The sequence below is a fragment of the Hermetia illucens genome, chromosome 1, assembly GCF_905115235.1.
Source record: "Hermetia illucens chromosome 1, iHerIll2.2.curated.20191125, whole genome shotgun sequence".
Classification (NCBI taxonomy): domain Eukaryota; kingdom Metazoa; phylum Arthropoda; class Insecta; order Diptera; family Stratiomyidae; genus Hermetia; species Hermetia illucens.
Window position 1 is genome coordinate 13035121 of NC_051849.1, and position 16119 is coordinate 13051239.

Sequence of the window (16119 nt, forward strand, 5' to 3'; positions counted from 1 at the left end):
CTTTAATTCCGTAAGATGCAAAGACATTCTAGGCACACTAGACAATACTTTCCACGTGCCGAACTATCTCTTATGGATGTTGAGGGACTATATGTGGAATCGCTCCCTGCTCTATGAAACGCTAGACGGTCAGAGGAGGATGGATCCATCCTAGGGCCGAACCTCTATACCTATGATAATCTACTTACACTCGACATGCCAGAAGAGTCGCGCTTGGTCGGTTATGCAGATGAAGACGCGGCGCTTGTTGTTGGACACACTGTCGAACAGACGTAAAGCAGACTCGGCATATTGATGCGGCGGGTAAGAACATGGATGACTACTCATGGTATCAACCTTGCACTGGAAAAAAGCTAAGTAGTTATCCTGACTAAAAAGAGAATTCCGACCCTACGTCCCATATCGTTCAGCGAGTCGATAATCGAGTCAAAACCAGCGGTAAAGTAGCTCGGGCTGACTCTTGACTTCAAGATGAGCTATTTTCAGGAAAGCGAAAAGATGAGCTATTTCCAGCAGCGAACAAGGCTGCAGCTGGAGTTTCGGCACCAAGTAGGCTTATGTCAAATATTGGGGGTCCTACGTCTAGTAGGCGATGTCTTCTGATGTTTCCAACGCAGACTGTCCTGCTCTACGGCGCAGAGATATGGGCTGACGTTCTTGGCAAGGGGGTATATTGTAAGCGTCTCGCGCAAGTACTGAGACGGAGAGTTTTGCGGGTGGCGTCTGCGTACCGCACTGCCTCTGAATCGGCCGTGATGGTGATCGCGGGAGTGATCCCCGTTGCCCTTCTGGCTAAGGACTATCAAGCCATATACAAGTGCAAGGGAGAAGAGCCAAAAGAGGTGGATGCTCGGGAAGAATGGCAACTTATCCTAGACAAGTGACAACTCTCTTGGCAAAATGAAATTAAAGGCTGAATTGGAAGCATAATGGAACTGAGTATTTCCTTACCCAGATCTTAAGTAGGCATGGAGGTTTTCAGTCCTACCTCCGCAAGATTGAAAAGACACGATCTCCGGATTGTGTGTTTTGCAATGGGGTTGTGGACGAGCCCATCACACTTTTTTTTCTTATGGAAGGTGGAATGGGATTCATCAGCAGCTCTATTTAAACACAGGGGATCTCTCTCCAAACAACATCGTCCATGATGTGCTGAGGAATGCTGACAGCTGGGAGCCGTGTTTTCAATTACGTTTGGGTCCTTCTCGTTGCAAAGAAGGTAAAGCTCGACCGGTGGAGGAGCCGGATGACGGGGGGTTCCTTGAACTGACAGTTAGGTTTCTCCTCTCCCCTCCCGTTGGTGAAAGGAATTTCCTGATTAGGAGGCTCCGCAAAGCAGAAGAGCTCGGGGACTAGCCCAACAACAAACGATTCCAGACTAGCCCTCTGATGATGGGGAAATGTTTAGTTGATGGTCCGACGACTTACCGTTGCGGGAGTCCAACACCACCATTTACCAGCATCAGCATTCACCTACCCTATGCCCAAAATAAAAAAATCGTCAGGGAAGATAGAAGCAAATAGTCGCTCGACTGTGGGTAAATCTGCAATATATCAAATAAAACAGAGAGCGGGGGACACTACCTTGGGGTACTCCAATGCTTTTTGTAGCTCCTTTCTACCCGCTGCCAGAATTTTTTCGAGTTCTTTGAACACTTTGGACGGCCTGAAACTGCACATTGGGACTTCGGTGTTGCATACAGGACGGCTGATCTTAATACTTCATTGGAACAATGTAGAGCCTGGTCAAGTTCGATGTTTGATTTCAAGGATACATTTGATTTTAAATGCGGAGAAATATATTTCTGATACTTAAACCAATCATTTTTCTTTGTAGTCAGTTTGATAGGCTCGGTAGGGATTGGTTAGAGATTTGAAAAAGTTATGAGAACCGGCGAATGGTCTTGCGTTCCTCGCTTTGATCCGCATTTCCCTGGGTCCAGTCACTCTTCATTTATCCTGAGTAGAAAAGTTTGTCTGTTCACCTGCGGTTCCTCTTCCGTAATCATCACCCAATCGCCCATGGAGATCCTGGATTTTGAAGTCGCAAGGATTGGGCGAACTTGTCCTTATTCGTAAGGATCTTTGGTAACCAGATACAAGTAACTCATAGGACTATCATCATATGAGATAACCTTGGACTTAACGCCCACCCAGGCGTCGCAGATGTTAGTGACGCACGAACCGGAACCCACGGGCCAACTATGACTCAACTCATTCCTCATGTACTCCCTAGCAGTCTCGGAGATGTTCGATGACTACCTACAACAGTCTGGTTTCAACACTGATCTACACGCTAAGCCGCTCGAGGAATTACCATCCACCAGCGCCACTCGTAAGTGACTCCTGAAAACGTCGCTGAAGGACTTCACAGTGAGTACCTTCTTGACCGGCCGTTGCTATTTCACTTTTTGCGGAGCTTGCTTGGCAGATGATATGTCTTGGCAAGTTAGTTCAATCACTTTTGAACTAAGGACGGAGCCAGAGGATAGACGGGGAGGTATGGGCTGATGCCCTTGACAAGGAGGTGCATTGTAAGCGCCTTGCACAAGTGCAGAGGCGGGAAGCTTTACGAGTGGCGTCTGCTTATCGCACCGTCTCCGACTTCTAAGCAAGAAGGTTTTCAGTGTCACCTGCATAGGATTGGGAAGGCGCGGTCTCCTGATTGTGTGTTCTGCAATGGAATGGCGGACCACGCTGAACACACTTTTTCTCTTGCGAGAGGTAGGACGGCTTTCGTCAGCAGCTTTATGCAGACACAAGGGAGGTCTCTCCAGACAACATTCTCAGAGAGATGCTGAAGAGCGCTGGCAACTGGAATCGTATTGCGCATTATGTTCGGGCTCTTCTTATTGCGAAGAAGATTGAACTCGACCGGCGGAGGGATCGGACGGTAAGGGGTTCCCTGTACTGACAACTCCCTTCCTCCCCTCCCCTCCGGTTGGTGAAAGGAATTCCCTGACTTGAAAGCTCCCAAAGCCGAGAGAGCAGGAGGGCTAGCTCGAAGTAATGTGTCAAACGGTTCCAGGCTAGCTCTCTGACGATGGCGAGGTGTTTAGTTGGTAATCCGACAGCGTACTGTTGCGGGAGTCCTACACTCTGTGCGTAAACGCATTCACCTATCCTACTCCCAAAAAAAAATGCTGAGCCAGTGAAACAGAAGAAGCCTCGGAAAACCTTACGGAATCCTAGTGATAAGTGAGCAAATCGAATATGCCTTGAAATACTCTAGCTTGAATTTCATAATTTTATTTATTAAATAAGTACATTGCACATTATATTTGTAAATTATATTTTCACTTATTCTAAGTAAATATTGGAAATTTACAACACATACAATATATATTTGTCTTATTGTATACCAAAGTAAACTAAATAAGACAATTTAATATTTTAAAATCAACAATGCATCTTAACATGTTTTCAATCTTTAGAATATACTTTGAAGACATAAGAACAGTTATTGTATCTTTATCGAAGTCATAAAACAAAAATTACTTGAACAATTGACTGTTCCTCCTAAGGTTCAAAAACTAAAATACTTTTGCAGTGGAAATACAAATTAGGGATGAAAACGGGAAAAATCTATTGGGAAGATGCCTAATTACACTTACATATTGCAGCAGGACTGAGGCCATGCCCAGCCCACATAGCCCCAGTCCTTATAATCATTCACATTTATCTATAAGTTTGATGAGCAGTTTTAGAATGGATGTATCTGTTAAGTATGTAATATGTCGTTAATGATAGTATATATAAGTCATGAATCCTTGAAGCTTTGTGATTTGCTGATTTGGTATTGCTATTGCCGTAACCAAGAACAATCGGGAAGTATTCCTTTGAAATCTATTATAAAAAGTTTAGGATGTTGGGCATGCGGTTGTTCGGGAGCTTGGAGCATCTTTACTGGTCGTCGTTCGTCAAGCGTTGAATGTAGTTGTCGATGTCGTTCCTGTCATGAGAGACAGAAATTATTTTCAAAAGGATATAAATTATGAGGCTGCAAAACACACATTCCATTTGGCTGGTACCAAAATAGAATGGTTATCTGAACTAGTGCGGGGCACTTTCCAATTAGCTCGATTGTGTTACAGGACGGATGCCCGGATACATACGTCTCTCACTGCTTTTAACCAAAATGAACAGCTTCCTGTCTGTTGCATTGACATCGAATAATGCAGGGAAATCAATGTATTATTTTTCAAAGGAAACCGAGCTCTATGCACTTTGCCGACCGCATTTAATGGTCTCCGTCCTGCATAAACTCAGAGCTACGGAGGTGATACTTACACAGAATTACATCTGAAAAAATTCTTGAATCCGGTGTGAACACAGGACATTGTGAAGAATTTAGCATGGGTCGACGAGGTTAATACTGAATTCGAATCCTGCTGTTCTGCATCTGTTGCTGGTATGTATTCATTATTTCGTTTTCCGTAACGTGAGCCCAAAAAGAATCGGTCGTTTCGTGGTGCAACGTTGACACGTCCTGCTTTTGAGTTTCCATAGTAGGATCTGCCGTATCGACTTCCCACAAAGAACGATGCCCTTTTATTTCCAGTTGCTTCTGTTGGGAAGGGATGAAAACAGATTCAGGTCAGATAGGATGACGACAACAGAACAGAAATTCTTATTGCAAAATAATGATTAAATCTTTGAAATGCCTTTTTGAATCGAACTGTTACTGCAGGAATGGGATCACGCGATGACATTGCACATTTTCAAATTTTTACAGAATTCCCGGAGGTGACGATACAGGCTGTGCTATAGTGTGAAATGTACATCTTGGAGCGGATAATCCTTCACTACCGACTGGATGAATTCATAGCAATAATCTTCGAGTAATGATGGAATAATTGAAGATACATATGCGCCTCATTCGAGAATTCTATAGTAAGTCACGATTGCCGGAAATATCAATAAAAATGGAAACAAATTGCCACAATAAATCAACATCGATATAAAATTGCAATTATTTTGAAATTAAGCTGGACAAGTATTCAGGATGCCACAGATTGCAATAACTTGTCGTGTCGGGAATATGTAATAACGCCCAATATGGTATTCATATAATGCGTTCCGTAACTATAGCACCACCTCTAATTTGGCTCATTTACCCTTTTGTTATAATTTGGTCATAAACACCTCAGTGATTACCCTCACACCTCAAAGAATGCTTCATTATGAAAGGCTTGGAGTCAAGCAATGCACTGCAGAATAGACTGACGCAGAATATAGCTCCCTGGAGCCAACCTTTCTTTCTTTGAGGGTGAGCTGTCTTTCCCTTAGGGCGATGTGTGGCTTTCTAGGTGCCAAGCTTCGCGTCTTTTTGTTTTTTTTATGGATGGAGGTGGAAATCTTAGAAAGACGCTGCTGCGCCAGGTTGCAGCAGTGTGTGGGATTCACACCCGCTAAAACCACCCCCACTCTTCCGCCCCTCCCCGCGGGACCACCGTGAAGTATTACTTCGCGGGGGAGGCTCTGGTTCGCTATACCAGCTCGTCCATGTCACGTCTCCGTCGCGCCGCCTTCCGAGCTCGATCCAACTCCAGGAGTTTTGTCTGCACCACGGCTACTGCCTCCTTTACCGCCATCCAGTTTTCCTCCGACTTCAACATCTCTTCCACCAGGTTGAAGGGCTCGATGTCCGCCCCTAAGATGTTGTTCAACCTCCTTTTCTGCTGCAGAAATCTGGGACAATGGAACATAACGTGCTCCGGGTCCTCGAGTGTAGCACCGCATTCAGGACAGTTGGGAGACTCGTCCAACTCGAAGCGATGCAAGTACTTCCTATAGCCACCATGTCCTGTAAAGAACTGTGTCAGGTGGTAATTCAATTCTCCGTGCTTTCGGTTGACCCATTTCTCGATGCACGGTATCAATGTATGGGTCCACCTGCCCTTGTGGGAGTTATCCCATCGTTGTTGCCACTTGCCACACAACTCTCTCCTGATGGCTTTTCGGAAATCCGCATTCACCTCGGCTGGATTTGCCTTCCGTTTTTCGTAGAGCCAGTGTGCCTCGCTCGCTAGAAGATCTATAGGGATCATTCCTGCGATAACACACACTGCCTCCGTCGACGTCGTCCTAAATGCGCTGCACACCCTTAGCGCAATTGGCCGGTATGCCGAACCTATCTTCCTCCGGTTGACAGCGTGGTTCAACGCTCCCACCCAGACAGGGGCCGCGTATAGCAGGATCGACCTCACCACTCCCGGGATGAGTAGCCTGCGACTATACTTCGGCCCTCCCACGTTAGGCATCATCCTTGCAAGGGATGAGCTGGCATTTGCTGCCTTCTCTCGCGCATAATCCAAGTGTCCCTTGAAACTCAGCTTGGCATCGATCATCGCCCCCAGGTATTTGACAACCGATTTTGAGACGACCTCACGATTACCAACCTGGATGGTAACCGTGTTGTTCTTCCTACGGTTGGTAATGAGGACCGCCTCCGTCTTTTCGTCCGCCAGGTCCAGCTTGGCCATTCGTAACCATAACTTGATGGTATGAATGGCTTCATTTGCATAAAGCTCCACGTCCTCGGGATGCTTTGCAATTGCAACTACCGCCAAATCGTCCGCAAAACCAATCAGCGTTGTCTCCTCCGGCACGCGAAGGCCAAGCACTCCGTCGTACATTATGTTCCACAGCAGCGGTCCCAATACAGAACCTTGAGGCACACCTGCTGTCACAATGTACTCCTTCGGCCCGTCGTCCGTCTCGTACCAGAGAAGTCTGTCCGAAAAGTAACTCTCGATGAGCCGAGCCAAGTAGCTAGGAACACCCAGTTTGGCCAAAGCGCCCTTAATCCAGCCCCCCTTTGGCTGAGTTAAAAGCATTTTTGACGTCCAGCGTCACCAGAGCACAGCATTTGCCCATGGTCATTGCATTTCGAGCCAAATCCACGACCTTTGCTACTGCATCGACCGTAGAATGGGCTCGCCGAAACCCATATTGCCGCTCTGAAAGACCGCCCGCAAGCTCGATGAACGGGAGCAACCTGTTGTATATCACCCTCTCCAACACCTTCCCCATGGTGTCTAAGAGACAAATAGGGCGATATGAAGAGGGCACGCCGGGTGGTTTTCGGGGCTTCGGTAGCAAGACCAGCTTCTGCCTCTTCCACTGGGCGGGAAACACTCCTTCCGCCATGCACGATTCGAATGTGCTTGCGAACCACCTTGGTCTGGCCTTGACCGCCACCTTCAGAGCACTGTTCGGAATTCCGTCCAATCCCGGAGCCTTGCTGTCCCCAATACGTCTGCAGATTTCCCAAAGTTCCTCTTCGGTAACATCAGGGATAGAAAAGACGTCCTGCTGAGCTGCCAGTTGGGGTTCTCTTTTGTCCTGTTCCTGCTGCGGGAAAAGAGTTGCAATTATTTGCAACAAGAGCCGTGGGCATGTCACCTGAGGTGATTTTCGCCCGCGGATCTTCTTCATTACAACTTGGTAGGCTGTATCCCACGGATTCGTATTAGCCTCCATGCAGAGCTTCTGGTAGCATTCCCGCTTGCTTCTCCGAATGGCCTTCTTAAGGTTGCTTCGCAGATCCCTGTATTCCTCCTCACGCTCCTGGTGCTCCGGCCTTCCGCTTGTCCTGTGGGAAAGTCTCCTCGCTCGGAGACAAGAGGATCTCAAGGCAGCGATCTCCGTGTTCCACCAGTAGTTTGGCCTCTTGCCGTGGTGCAAACGTCGTCGTGGCATCGTAGCGTCGCATGCTTTGGTTACACACTGAGACAGCTGTGTTACCCTTTCCGCCGCTGTTCCATCCGGATCATGGGCTCCCTCCTATGCGGCCAGGAATGTCTCCTCGTCGAAAGCTCCGATAGACCAGCAAACCGCCTTAGCCTTTCCACCTCCAGAGCGTCGTTGACTGCTACCCCGGTTCCCAATGCAGAGGAAGATGGCCTGGTGGTCACTGTGGGTGTAGTGCTCACTCACTTGCCAAGCCATCCCCCTCACCAGTGAAGTGCTAACAAATGTCAGGTCAACGATCGAACCCGACCCTCTTCCTCGAAAGGTGGGCACGCATCCAACGTTGGCCAGCACGATGTCCAGCTCCGCAAATGACTCCAACAGAATTTGACCTCTGGTGTTCGTCGATCGGCTTCCCCACTCCAGGGCCCACGCGTTGAAATCGCCCACAATGATTTTAGGGCTGCGGTCTCTAGCATCCAACACCAGACTGGCTAACATCTCCTCATATTGTGCTAAGGTTGCACTAGGAGGAGCGTAGCAGCTGTAAATATGGACACCGTTGACCTTCGTCCTTATAAAACCGGCTGCCGGGGGGGGCCATGACTTCCTGAATGGCCTGTCTTCCGCACGCCCAGATTGCGGCGTTGCCAGACGCATCCACCGCCCAAGTCGCACCGCCGTAGTTTCTGTACGGCTCGCAAATAACCGCGACATCGACATTCGACTCTCGAATGGTTTGCGAGAGCAGGTCCTGAGCTGCCTCACAGTGATTGAGATTGATTTGTATCAATCTCATTTGCCTGTGCGGTTCAGCTCCCTCCTATATACCGGACATCTGCTGCTTCCCGCAATATGCCGGCCGTCCACGCCCTCTTTCCCACTACATAACATACACCGTGGATATCCGGTGCAATCTTTGATGAGGTGGCCCTCTTCCCCACACTTCCTGCAACTCCTCGACCTATCATGCTGGCTAGTGCATGCCGCCGCAAAATGGCCGAAATCGAGGCATCTGAAGCATCTCTTTAGAGAGATTTGCTCCCTGAGCCTGCACACGACCCAAACTGCTCTTACCTTGCCCGCGGTAATTAACTTAATAGCTGATTCCGCCGGCAAACTAATAATAGCGGTCTGTGTGCCACCATATGCCTTCTTCATCCTTCTTCATCCTTCATCCTTCTTCATCATTCCATTCCAAGGTTGAACTATTGCTTCAGCGCAGCACAGATGTCCTCCCGTGAGGTGACTTCATCTAGGTCCTTGCATTCAACCACTATCTCCTGTTTCCGAGCTCTTACCTCAGCTTCCTCTCCAAGTACACTTTCCACCTTCCCGCTTCGTGTCTACCAGCGCCGTTAGTGAGTGGTGATAGCCACACTCTGTACGCAGTGACCATACTATTAACAAAGCGCTACGAATCTAGACTGAGGAGTCGAAAAAGACCTCCCCAATCCAGGGTGTCATGCGTACCGTGCCCATTGGATAGTTTGCAGTCGGTTGTAACTGACTGTATTCGAACGAAACCTCACTGATACCTGGTCTAATCAGTGAGTAAGTTTGACCTTATTACCGTGCTACGAGGGGCTATGGCACGGCCGGCCACCAAAGAACTACAACCAAACAAGCGGGACCCCGTACTGCACACAAACTGGTTAACCAGGCGGGGGCACATCTCCGAAATACTGAGAGCCAGGTGATTACAGCCAAGAAGGGAGAAGTTGGGACGTCAAGCAGTAGACTCAAGGTCAACATTGGTATACTGCGAGGACAACAACCAACACACACCACTGCTCAAAAAGCAGAGACAAACAAAAGCACGTCTGAGATAAATATATCAGACGTGCTAAATGGTACCTGCGGTATCTAAAGGAAGGCCTGAAACCAGAAGAGGCCCTTAAGAAGGCTCAGGATAGACCTAAGCCATCTTTATCGGAGCCAAGAAAGGGGGGAGCAGTGGAGATTAGCCCGCATGAAGGAAATGCTCCCAAAAAATCCAAACCTGAATCCAAGAGAGGAGAAACCCCGGGCAGGTCAAGGGTGAAGCCAGAAATCGGGAAGTCCGCTAGTTATGCTGGTGCGCTCAATTGTCTGACGAGTCATACTTCTAAAAGTGTTTCCCCAGCAAATATTCGTGAGTAGCAGAAAATTATTGAAGACCTTGTCGTCAGACAGATGTACAAGGGATGGACTACGAAACTTGTGTTCACCGGGATACGCTTTCGACCAGGCCTTATACTGGTGGACTGCGCGACGGAGGACACTGCAGGATGGATTAGAACCATAGTTCCTAGATTGCCAGGCTGGGAATGGGTGGAACTGTCAACATTTGCTGGGGATAATATACCAGGAACCCACATGGTGACAGTTTTTCTGCCAAAAGCCGCAACAATAGAAACAGAAAACCTTATGGGCTTCCTAATCGCCCAGAATGAAGATCTCCATACCCGACTATGGAGAGTCTTCAGAAGCAAGGGGTAGAGCAAGGGTAAACTCCTCACGATCGGAGTAGATGACCGATCCCTGCAGGCAATCAAACGTCAGAGTTGCCATATCAACTACCGATTTGCCAACATACCCGGGCACGCGCACAGGGAAAAGCCGAGGAATGATACCTCGGAAGAGACTCCGAGTGAAAAACAACCAGGGAAGTAGACCTGCTGCCCAGTGAAGAGCAGAAGCTGGACGACCTAGACCTAGGACTTAGGGTGGACAGCGATGCGCAGAAAAGCGCCATTTCGGAGGAGGAGGGCGATACTCTGACAGTGGAGAAGAGCTCCAAGCAATAACGGAGCCAATGGCTAGCACTAAGATAGCCCAAATAAACCTCCACCATGCGAAAGCTGCATCTGCAGTAATTGCAAGGACAAGTTCCAAGGAGAACATTGGAATAGTGCTGGCTCAGGAGATCTGGGTGTACCGGGGGCAGATTCGCGGTCTGCAAGGAGGAAGTATGCAGGTAATTTGGGACTCCTCTTGTGAAAAACCAAGAGCTTGCATAATTCTTAAACGTAATTCAAAATACATATGTCTTTCAGAGTTCTTAACCGGGGACCTTGTGGCTATCAAAGTCTCATTGGAAGCCGGGAGGAGCACTCGAAAGGCAATCGTGGCATCGGAATACTTCCCAGGAGACGAAATCCGGGCTTCACCGGAACAAGTCGCAAAACTAACGAAGTATTGTGAGAAGAGGGCGTTACCACTTCTCCTCGGCTCCGATGCCAACGTGGTGGACGTTGGGTGAGGCAGCGACACCAATCGTAGAGGTGCAATAAGTTAGAAATATATAATTTAGGGGACACTCCAATATTTGTGACCAGCACTAGACAGGAGGTACTAGACATAACTCTAGGAAATACTCTAATGAACGGAATGGTCAGGAATTGGGGGGTATCGGATGAACCCTCTATGTCTGATCACAGGATAATCAGATTCGACATTGAGGGTAACTCCGAAATAGAAAGAATAATAAGGAATCCCACGAGAACGGATTGGGAATCCTACGCAACGCACTTGGGCAACAACATTGCCCACCTTCAAGGGGGCGGTGACATCAGGAGCGAGCTGGAACTAGAAACAGTAGTGAAAAACCTCAACGCAAGCGTCATTGACGCATATGAGGCCAACTGTCCGGCTAAGACAGTTAAGTCATCAAGGGATGTACCATGGTGGAACAGGAACATGACCAGAATGAGAACAGAGGTACGAGAACTCATCAATCGGGCAAAACAAATCGGGGACTGGCAAAGGTACAAAAATAGCAACGCGATAGGGAAGCGAAACGGAACAGCTTCAGGCAATTCTGTGAAGGGATCGAACAGATCACAGAAGCAACCAGGCTGTACGAGGCTGTAGCCAAAGACGGAGGAATATCCTCTGTCTATTTGAAGAAGGAAGATGGGACATTTACCGAGAATGAGGAGGACAGGGTACCCACCTGCTTCTCAGAACTCATTTCCCAGGATCCTACCCCACGGTGGCAGGTGACAACATTCTGCCTGACACCCCAACAACGAATAAAAGGGGAAGAAAGAAGAACTGGAAACTGCAAAAGAAGTATGCTCAGAAGCTAGGCTAAGGTGGGCAGTGAGAACTTTTAAACGACTGAAATCTCCCGGAGTAGATGGCAGTTTCCCAGCACTGATCTTAGAGCCTCTTTTGAGGGTGGTAAGGGGGAGCGGATGGATGACTACTCGCGGTTTCAACCTTGCGCTGGAAAAAACCGAAGTAGTCATCCTGACCAGAAGGAGAATCCCGACCTTGCGTGCCATATCGATCGGCGAGTTGACTACAGAGTCAAAACCAGTGATTAAATACCTTGGTTTAATGCTCGACTCGAAGATGAGCTTCTTCGAGCAAATCAAAGCAGCAGCGGACAGGGCTGCAGCAGGAGTCGCGGCCTTGAGTCGGCTAATGGCGAATGTCGGCGGCCCTATATCAACTAGGAGACGTCTCCTCATGGGAGCAACGCAGTCCGTCCTTCTCTATGGTGCGGAGGTACGGGCTGATGCCCTTGACAAGGAGGTGCATCGTAAATGCCTCGCTCAAGTGCAGAGGCGGGGAGCTTTGCGAGTGGCGTCTGCTTATCGCACGGTCTCCGAACCGGCTGTGATGGTGATTGCGGGAGTGATCCCCGTTGCCCTCTTTGCCAAGGAGCGCAAAGCTATCTACCGCCGTAAGATCGAAAACTTAAGAGAAGTGGTTGCCCGTGAAGAACGTCAACGCACCCTTAACGAGTGGCAACTTTCTTGGCAAAATGAGCCAAGGGGCAGGTGGACTGCGCGGCTCATCGACAAATTAGATCCATGGTTGAACAGAACGCACGGTGAGATTGATTACTTCATTGCCCAACTTCTAAGTGGGCATGGAGGTTTTCAGTCTTACCTGCACAGGGTTGGGAAGGCGCGATCTCCTTATTGTGTGTTCTGCAATAGAGTGGCCGATGACGCTGAACACACCTTTTTCTCTTGCGAGAGGTAGGACGGCCTCCGCCAGCAGCTTTATGCAGACACAGGGGAGCTCTCTCCAGATAACATTGTGCGAGAGATGCTGAAGAGCGCTGGCAGCTGGAATCGTATTGCGCATTATGTTCGGGCTCTTCTTACTACGAAGAAGATTGAACTCGACCGGCGGAGGGATCGGACGGTAAGGGGTTCCCTGAACTAACAACTCCCTTCCTCCCCTCCCCTCCCGTTGGTGAAGGGAATTCCCTGACTTGAAGGCTCCCAAAGCCGGGAGAGCGGGAGGGCTAGCCCGAAGTAATGTGTCAAACGGTTCCAGGCTAGTTCTCTGATGACAGGGAGGTGTTTAGTTGGTAGTCCGCCAGCGTGCTGCGGCGGGAGTCCAACACTCTGTGCGTAAACGCATTCACCTACCCTACTCCCACAAAAAAAAAAAAGGGGGGAGCATAGCACTAGGATACATACCAAGGGCATGGAGACGGGAAAAAGTAGCCTTTGTTCCGAAATTAGGTAAAAAGGATCCATTTCACCCTAAATCTTTCAGACCAATTTGCCTAACATCGTTCGTACTCAAAACGGTGGAGAAGGTCATAGACAACTATATTAGAAATAACGTTCTAAAGCGTAATCCCCTACATCACTGTCAACACGCTTACCGGGCAGGAAGGTCAACTGAAACTGCTCTGTATCAGCTGACAGATGTACTACGGGACGCCATAGAAACAAAAGAAATCGCACTGCGCGCGTTTTTGGATATCGAAGGAGCATTCGACAACACATCGCACACAGAGATACAGGATGCCCTGAGCCGCAAAGGAGTGGGAAACACCCTGGCACTCTGGATGGGCAAAATGCTAGAAAGCAGACAAATAGAGGTACAAACAAGTACAAATTCTATTATCATGAACACCACTCAAGGCTGTCCACAGGGTGGAGTACTATCGCCGCTGATGTGGAGTATGGTAGTAGATGAACTCCTGGACGTGTTAACAAATACTGGAATACAGCTCCAAGGCTACGCGGACGACAATGTTTTCATCTGTAGGGGCAAATATGAGGATACCCTATGGGATAGAATCCAAACTGGAGTAAGGATTACTAGTGTCTGGTGCAGGAAGCTGGGACTGCGGATCAACCCAGCCAAAACCACCATAGTATGCTGAATGGTCACTAGGAGGCGTAAGCTTGATCACCTGAGAGCCATAATATTACATGATATGGAAGTGAAACGAGAACCAGAGGTCAATTACGCTAGACCAAAAATTACTCTGGAAGGCACATGTCGGAAAGCCACGAGGGCTCTGATGAGTTGTAGATCCATAGCAGAAAAAAAATGGGGTTTGCAACCCGAAGATACTACTCTGGATATATACTGCAATAGTAAAGCCAATGATTACCTATGAAGCGGTAATCTGGGCAGAAAGAACCGAACTCAGCACACAAGTCAGGGAATTACATAAGCTCCAAAGGCTGGCTTGCGTGTGTACCATCGGGGCAATGAAGACAGGCCCAACAGCCCTTTCCATCTGCACATACAGATGCAGACAAGGAGGGCAATATTCAGGATGACCGGTAGTATCAGTGAGGCGGGGAGCTGCCTAAATCGAAGGAAGATTGATATTCTTTCTAGGCGGTATACGGAATTGTTGATTCCAAAGGATAACATGACAACGGGGTTTCACTTCGATAAGAAGATCGTTGGAGTAACAGGGCAAACTGGGAGAGCGTGAGACATACGGCTTAAACCAACAACTGATTACTTGGTACACTGACGGATCCCTCACACCAGAGAGAACGGGTGCCGGTGTCATTGGTCCAAGGAAAATGTACTTTGAGCCAATGGGCAGGTACACTAGCATATTCCAGGTGGAAATATACGCCATAGACAAATGTGCCTTCTTTAATCAGCAAAGAAACTACAGAGGGCAGAACATAGCTATTCTCACCGATAGCCAAGCAGCGATCAAGGCACTTAAGTCCAACCACGTGAACTCTAAATTGGAGTGGGAATGCCTTGAGAGACTGAATACACTCGGCTCGTCCAACAGGGTCTGGATACTTTCGGTTCTAGGCCATGTTGGGTTGAAAGGCAACGAATCAGCGGACGAACTAGATAAGGAGGGAACAGGTACGCCTTTATACGGACCAGAACCCTTCTGTGGAATCGAAAACGGTTTCATGGCTATGACTCTAAGAAACGAAGAGGAACGGTTGAGGGAACTATACTGGGCGGGTCTACCAGGGATGGAGCAGTCCAGGGTGCTTATTGGGGGATACGAACCCATGCATACAAGGATTGCTTAAACCTCACCAAAAAGAACCTCCGAATCATAATGGGAATTCTCACTGGTCATTGTTGGCTGAACTATCACCTAGGGAAGCTAGGGATATCTACGGACACTGCCTGCAGGTTTTGTGAGGAGTGTGCAAAGCAGGTGGAGGCATCTGGGAGAACACTTAATACCTGGTGCAAAGCTGAAAGATCTGGAAGTAGGGAACGTACTAAAGTTCCTGACGGTTGTGTGGAGTTGCCAAATCTCCCATCAGGCGCGTCCCTTCGTGCGGATAAGGGAATGCTCGGCGAATGTGTCATGGCCATGCACATGCACGCATCCGGAGATGTACGTGTATGGGCAAGTTTATGCGCAGGCCGGGTAGGTGGGAAGTAAACGCCCACCCCTGGATAAAAATTGGCTATGGGAAGGATACCCAGAAATAAAACCAAACATGGAGGAGCAGAAGAAGAATGAAGTTACGGTGCAGGGCTTCGGAAACCCAGTGCCGGCGGTTTTTGGGAGTAAGCAAGCGGGCTCCCGGCCGTCGATATCCAACGGCCGCAGTGCCTCAGTAGTGGGAACCTTGGCTACTGTGGCATCTAATATTACAAGCGTACGGGAGGAACTTGAACTGGCTCCAGTGATGGATCCGTTCAGAAGGAGCTCGATTTTTCGCAGATCACCTTCCACACGGGCACAAGCCCCCACGATCGCTACCCCCAGTGGGAAGCGTATAGCGGGAGTCTTCGATGAGGAAGAATCACTGACGCCGATTCACCCGAGCGATCTTTTGGGCAATGATCAGTCTGGAGCTGCCTTTACTGCCCTCGGTAAAAAGATCATGGAGCTGTGTGAGTTTATAAAGGAGCGCAGGAACATTCACCAAAATATAAGGGCCATGATAAGAGGCATCCGTTTGACGTACGGCAAGGCCCAGGATGAAAAGAAAAAAGGACTCAATTCCCAAAAAGGCGGAGTTTATGAAAAGTACGTCTGAAGCTACCAGTGAAAATACTGCAGTGGCTACCTCGAGAAAAGGGATCGAACCTTCAAAGGCGGATGCGGAAGCTTGGAGGAAGGTAGAACGGCGGAAAAGAAATTATCGGAGGAAGATTAGACCGGAGGTGATTTTCATTTCCAAACGAGGCGAAGGGTCATACGCCGACATTCTCAGGAAAGTGAAGGCA

General features: G+C 48.6%; 1 protein-coding gene across 2 annotated transcripts in view; it reads right to left on the reverse strand.

Moving 5' to 3' along the window:
• Positions 1-3233: 3233 nt before the first annotated feature.
• The window catches only part of LOC119659110 (RYamide neuropeptides), a 91932-nt gene continuing 79046 nt past the window's right edge, over positions 3234-16119 (reverse strand). The window contains exons 3-4 of one of the 2 annotated variants that reach the window (XM_038067043.1): positions 4291-4564; positions 3234-3952 (exon numbers count right to left, since the gene is read on the reverse strand). In XM_038067043.1, coding sequence (XP_037922971.1) covers positions 3904-3952; positions 4291-4564 — 323 coding nt within the window. In that variant the 3' untranslated portion in view covers positions 3234-3903. Of the gene's footprint in view, positions 3953-4290; positions 4568-16119 lie in introns of both variants that reach the window. The other variant, XM_038067036.1, reaches the window with a different exon arrangement.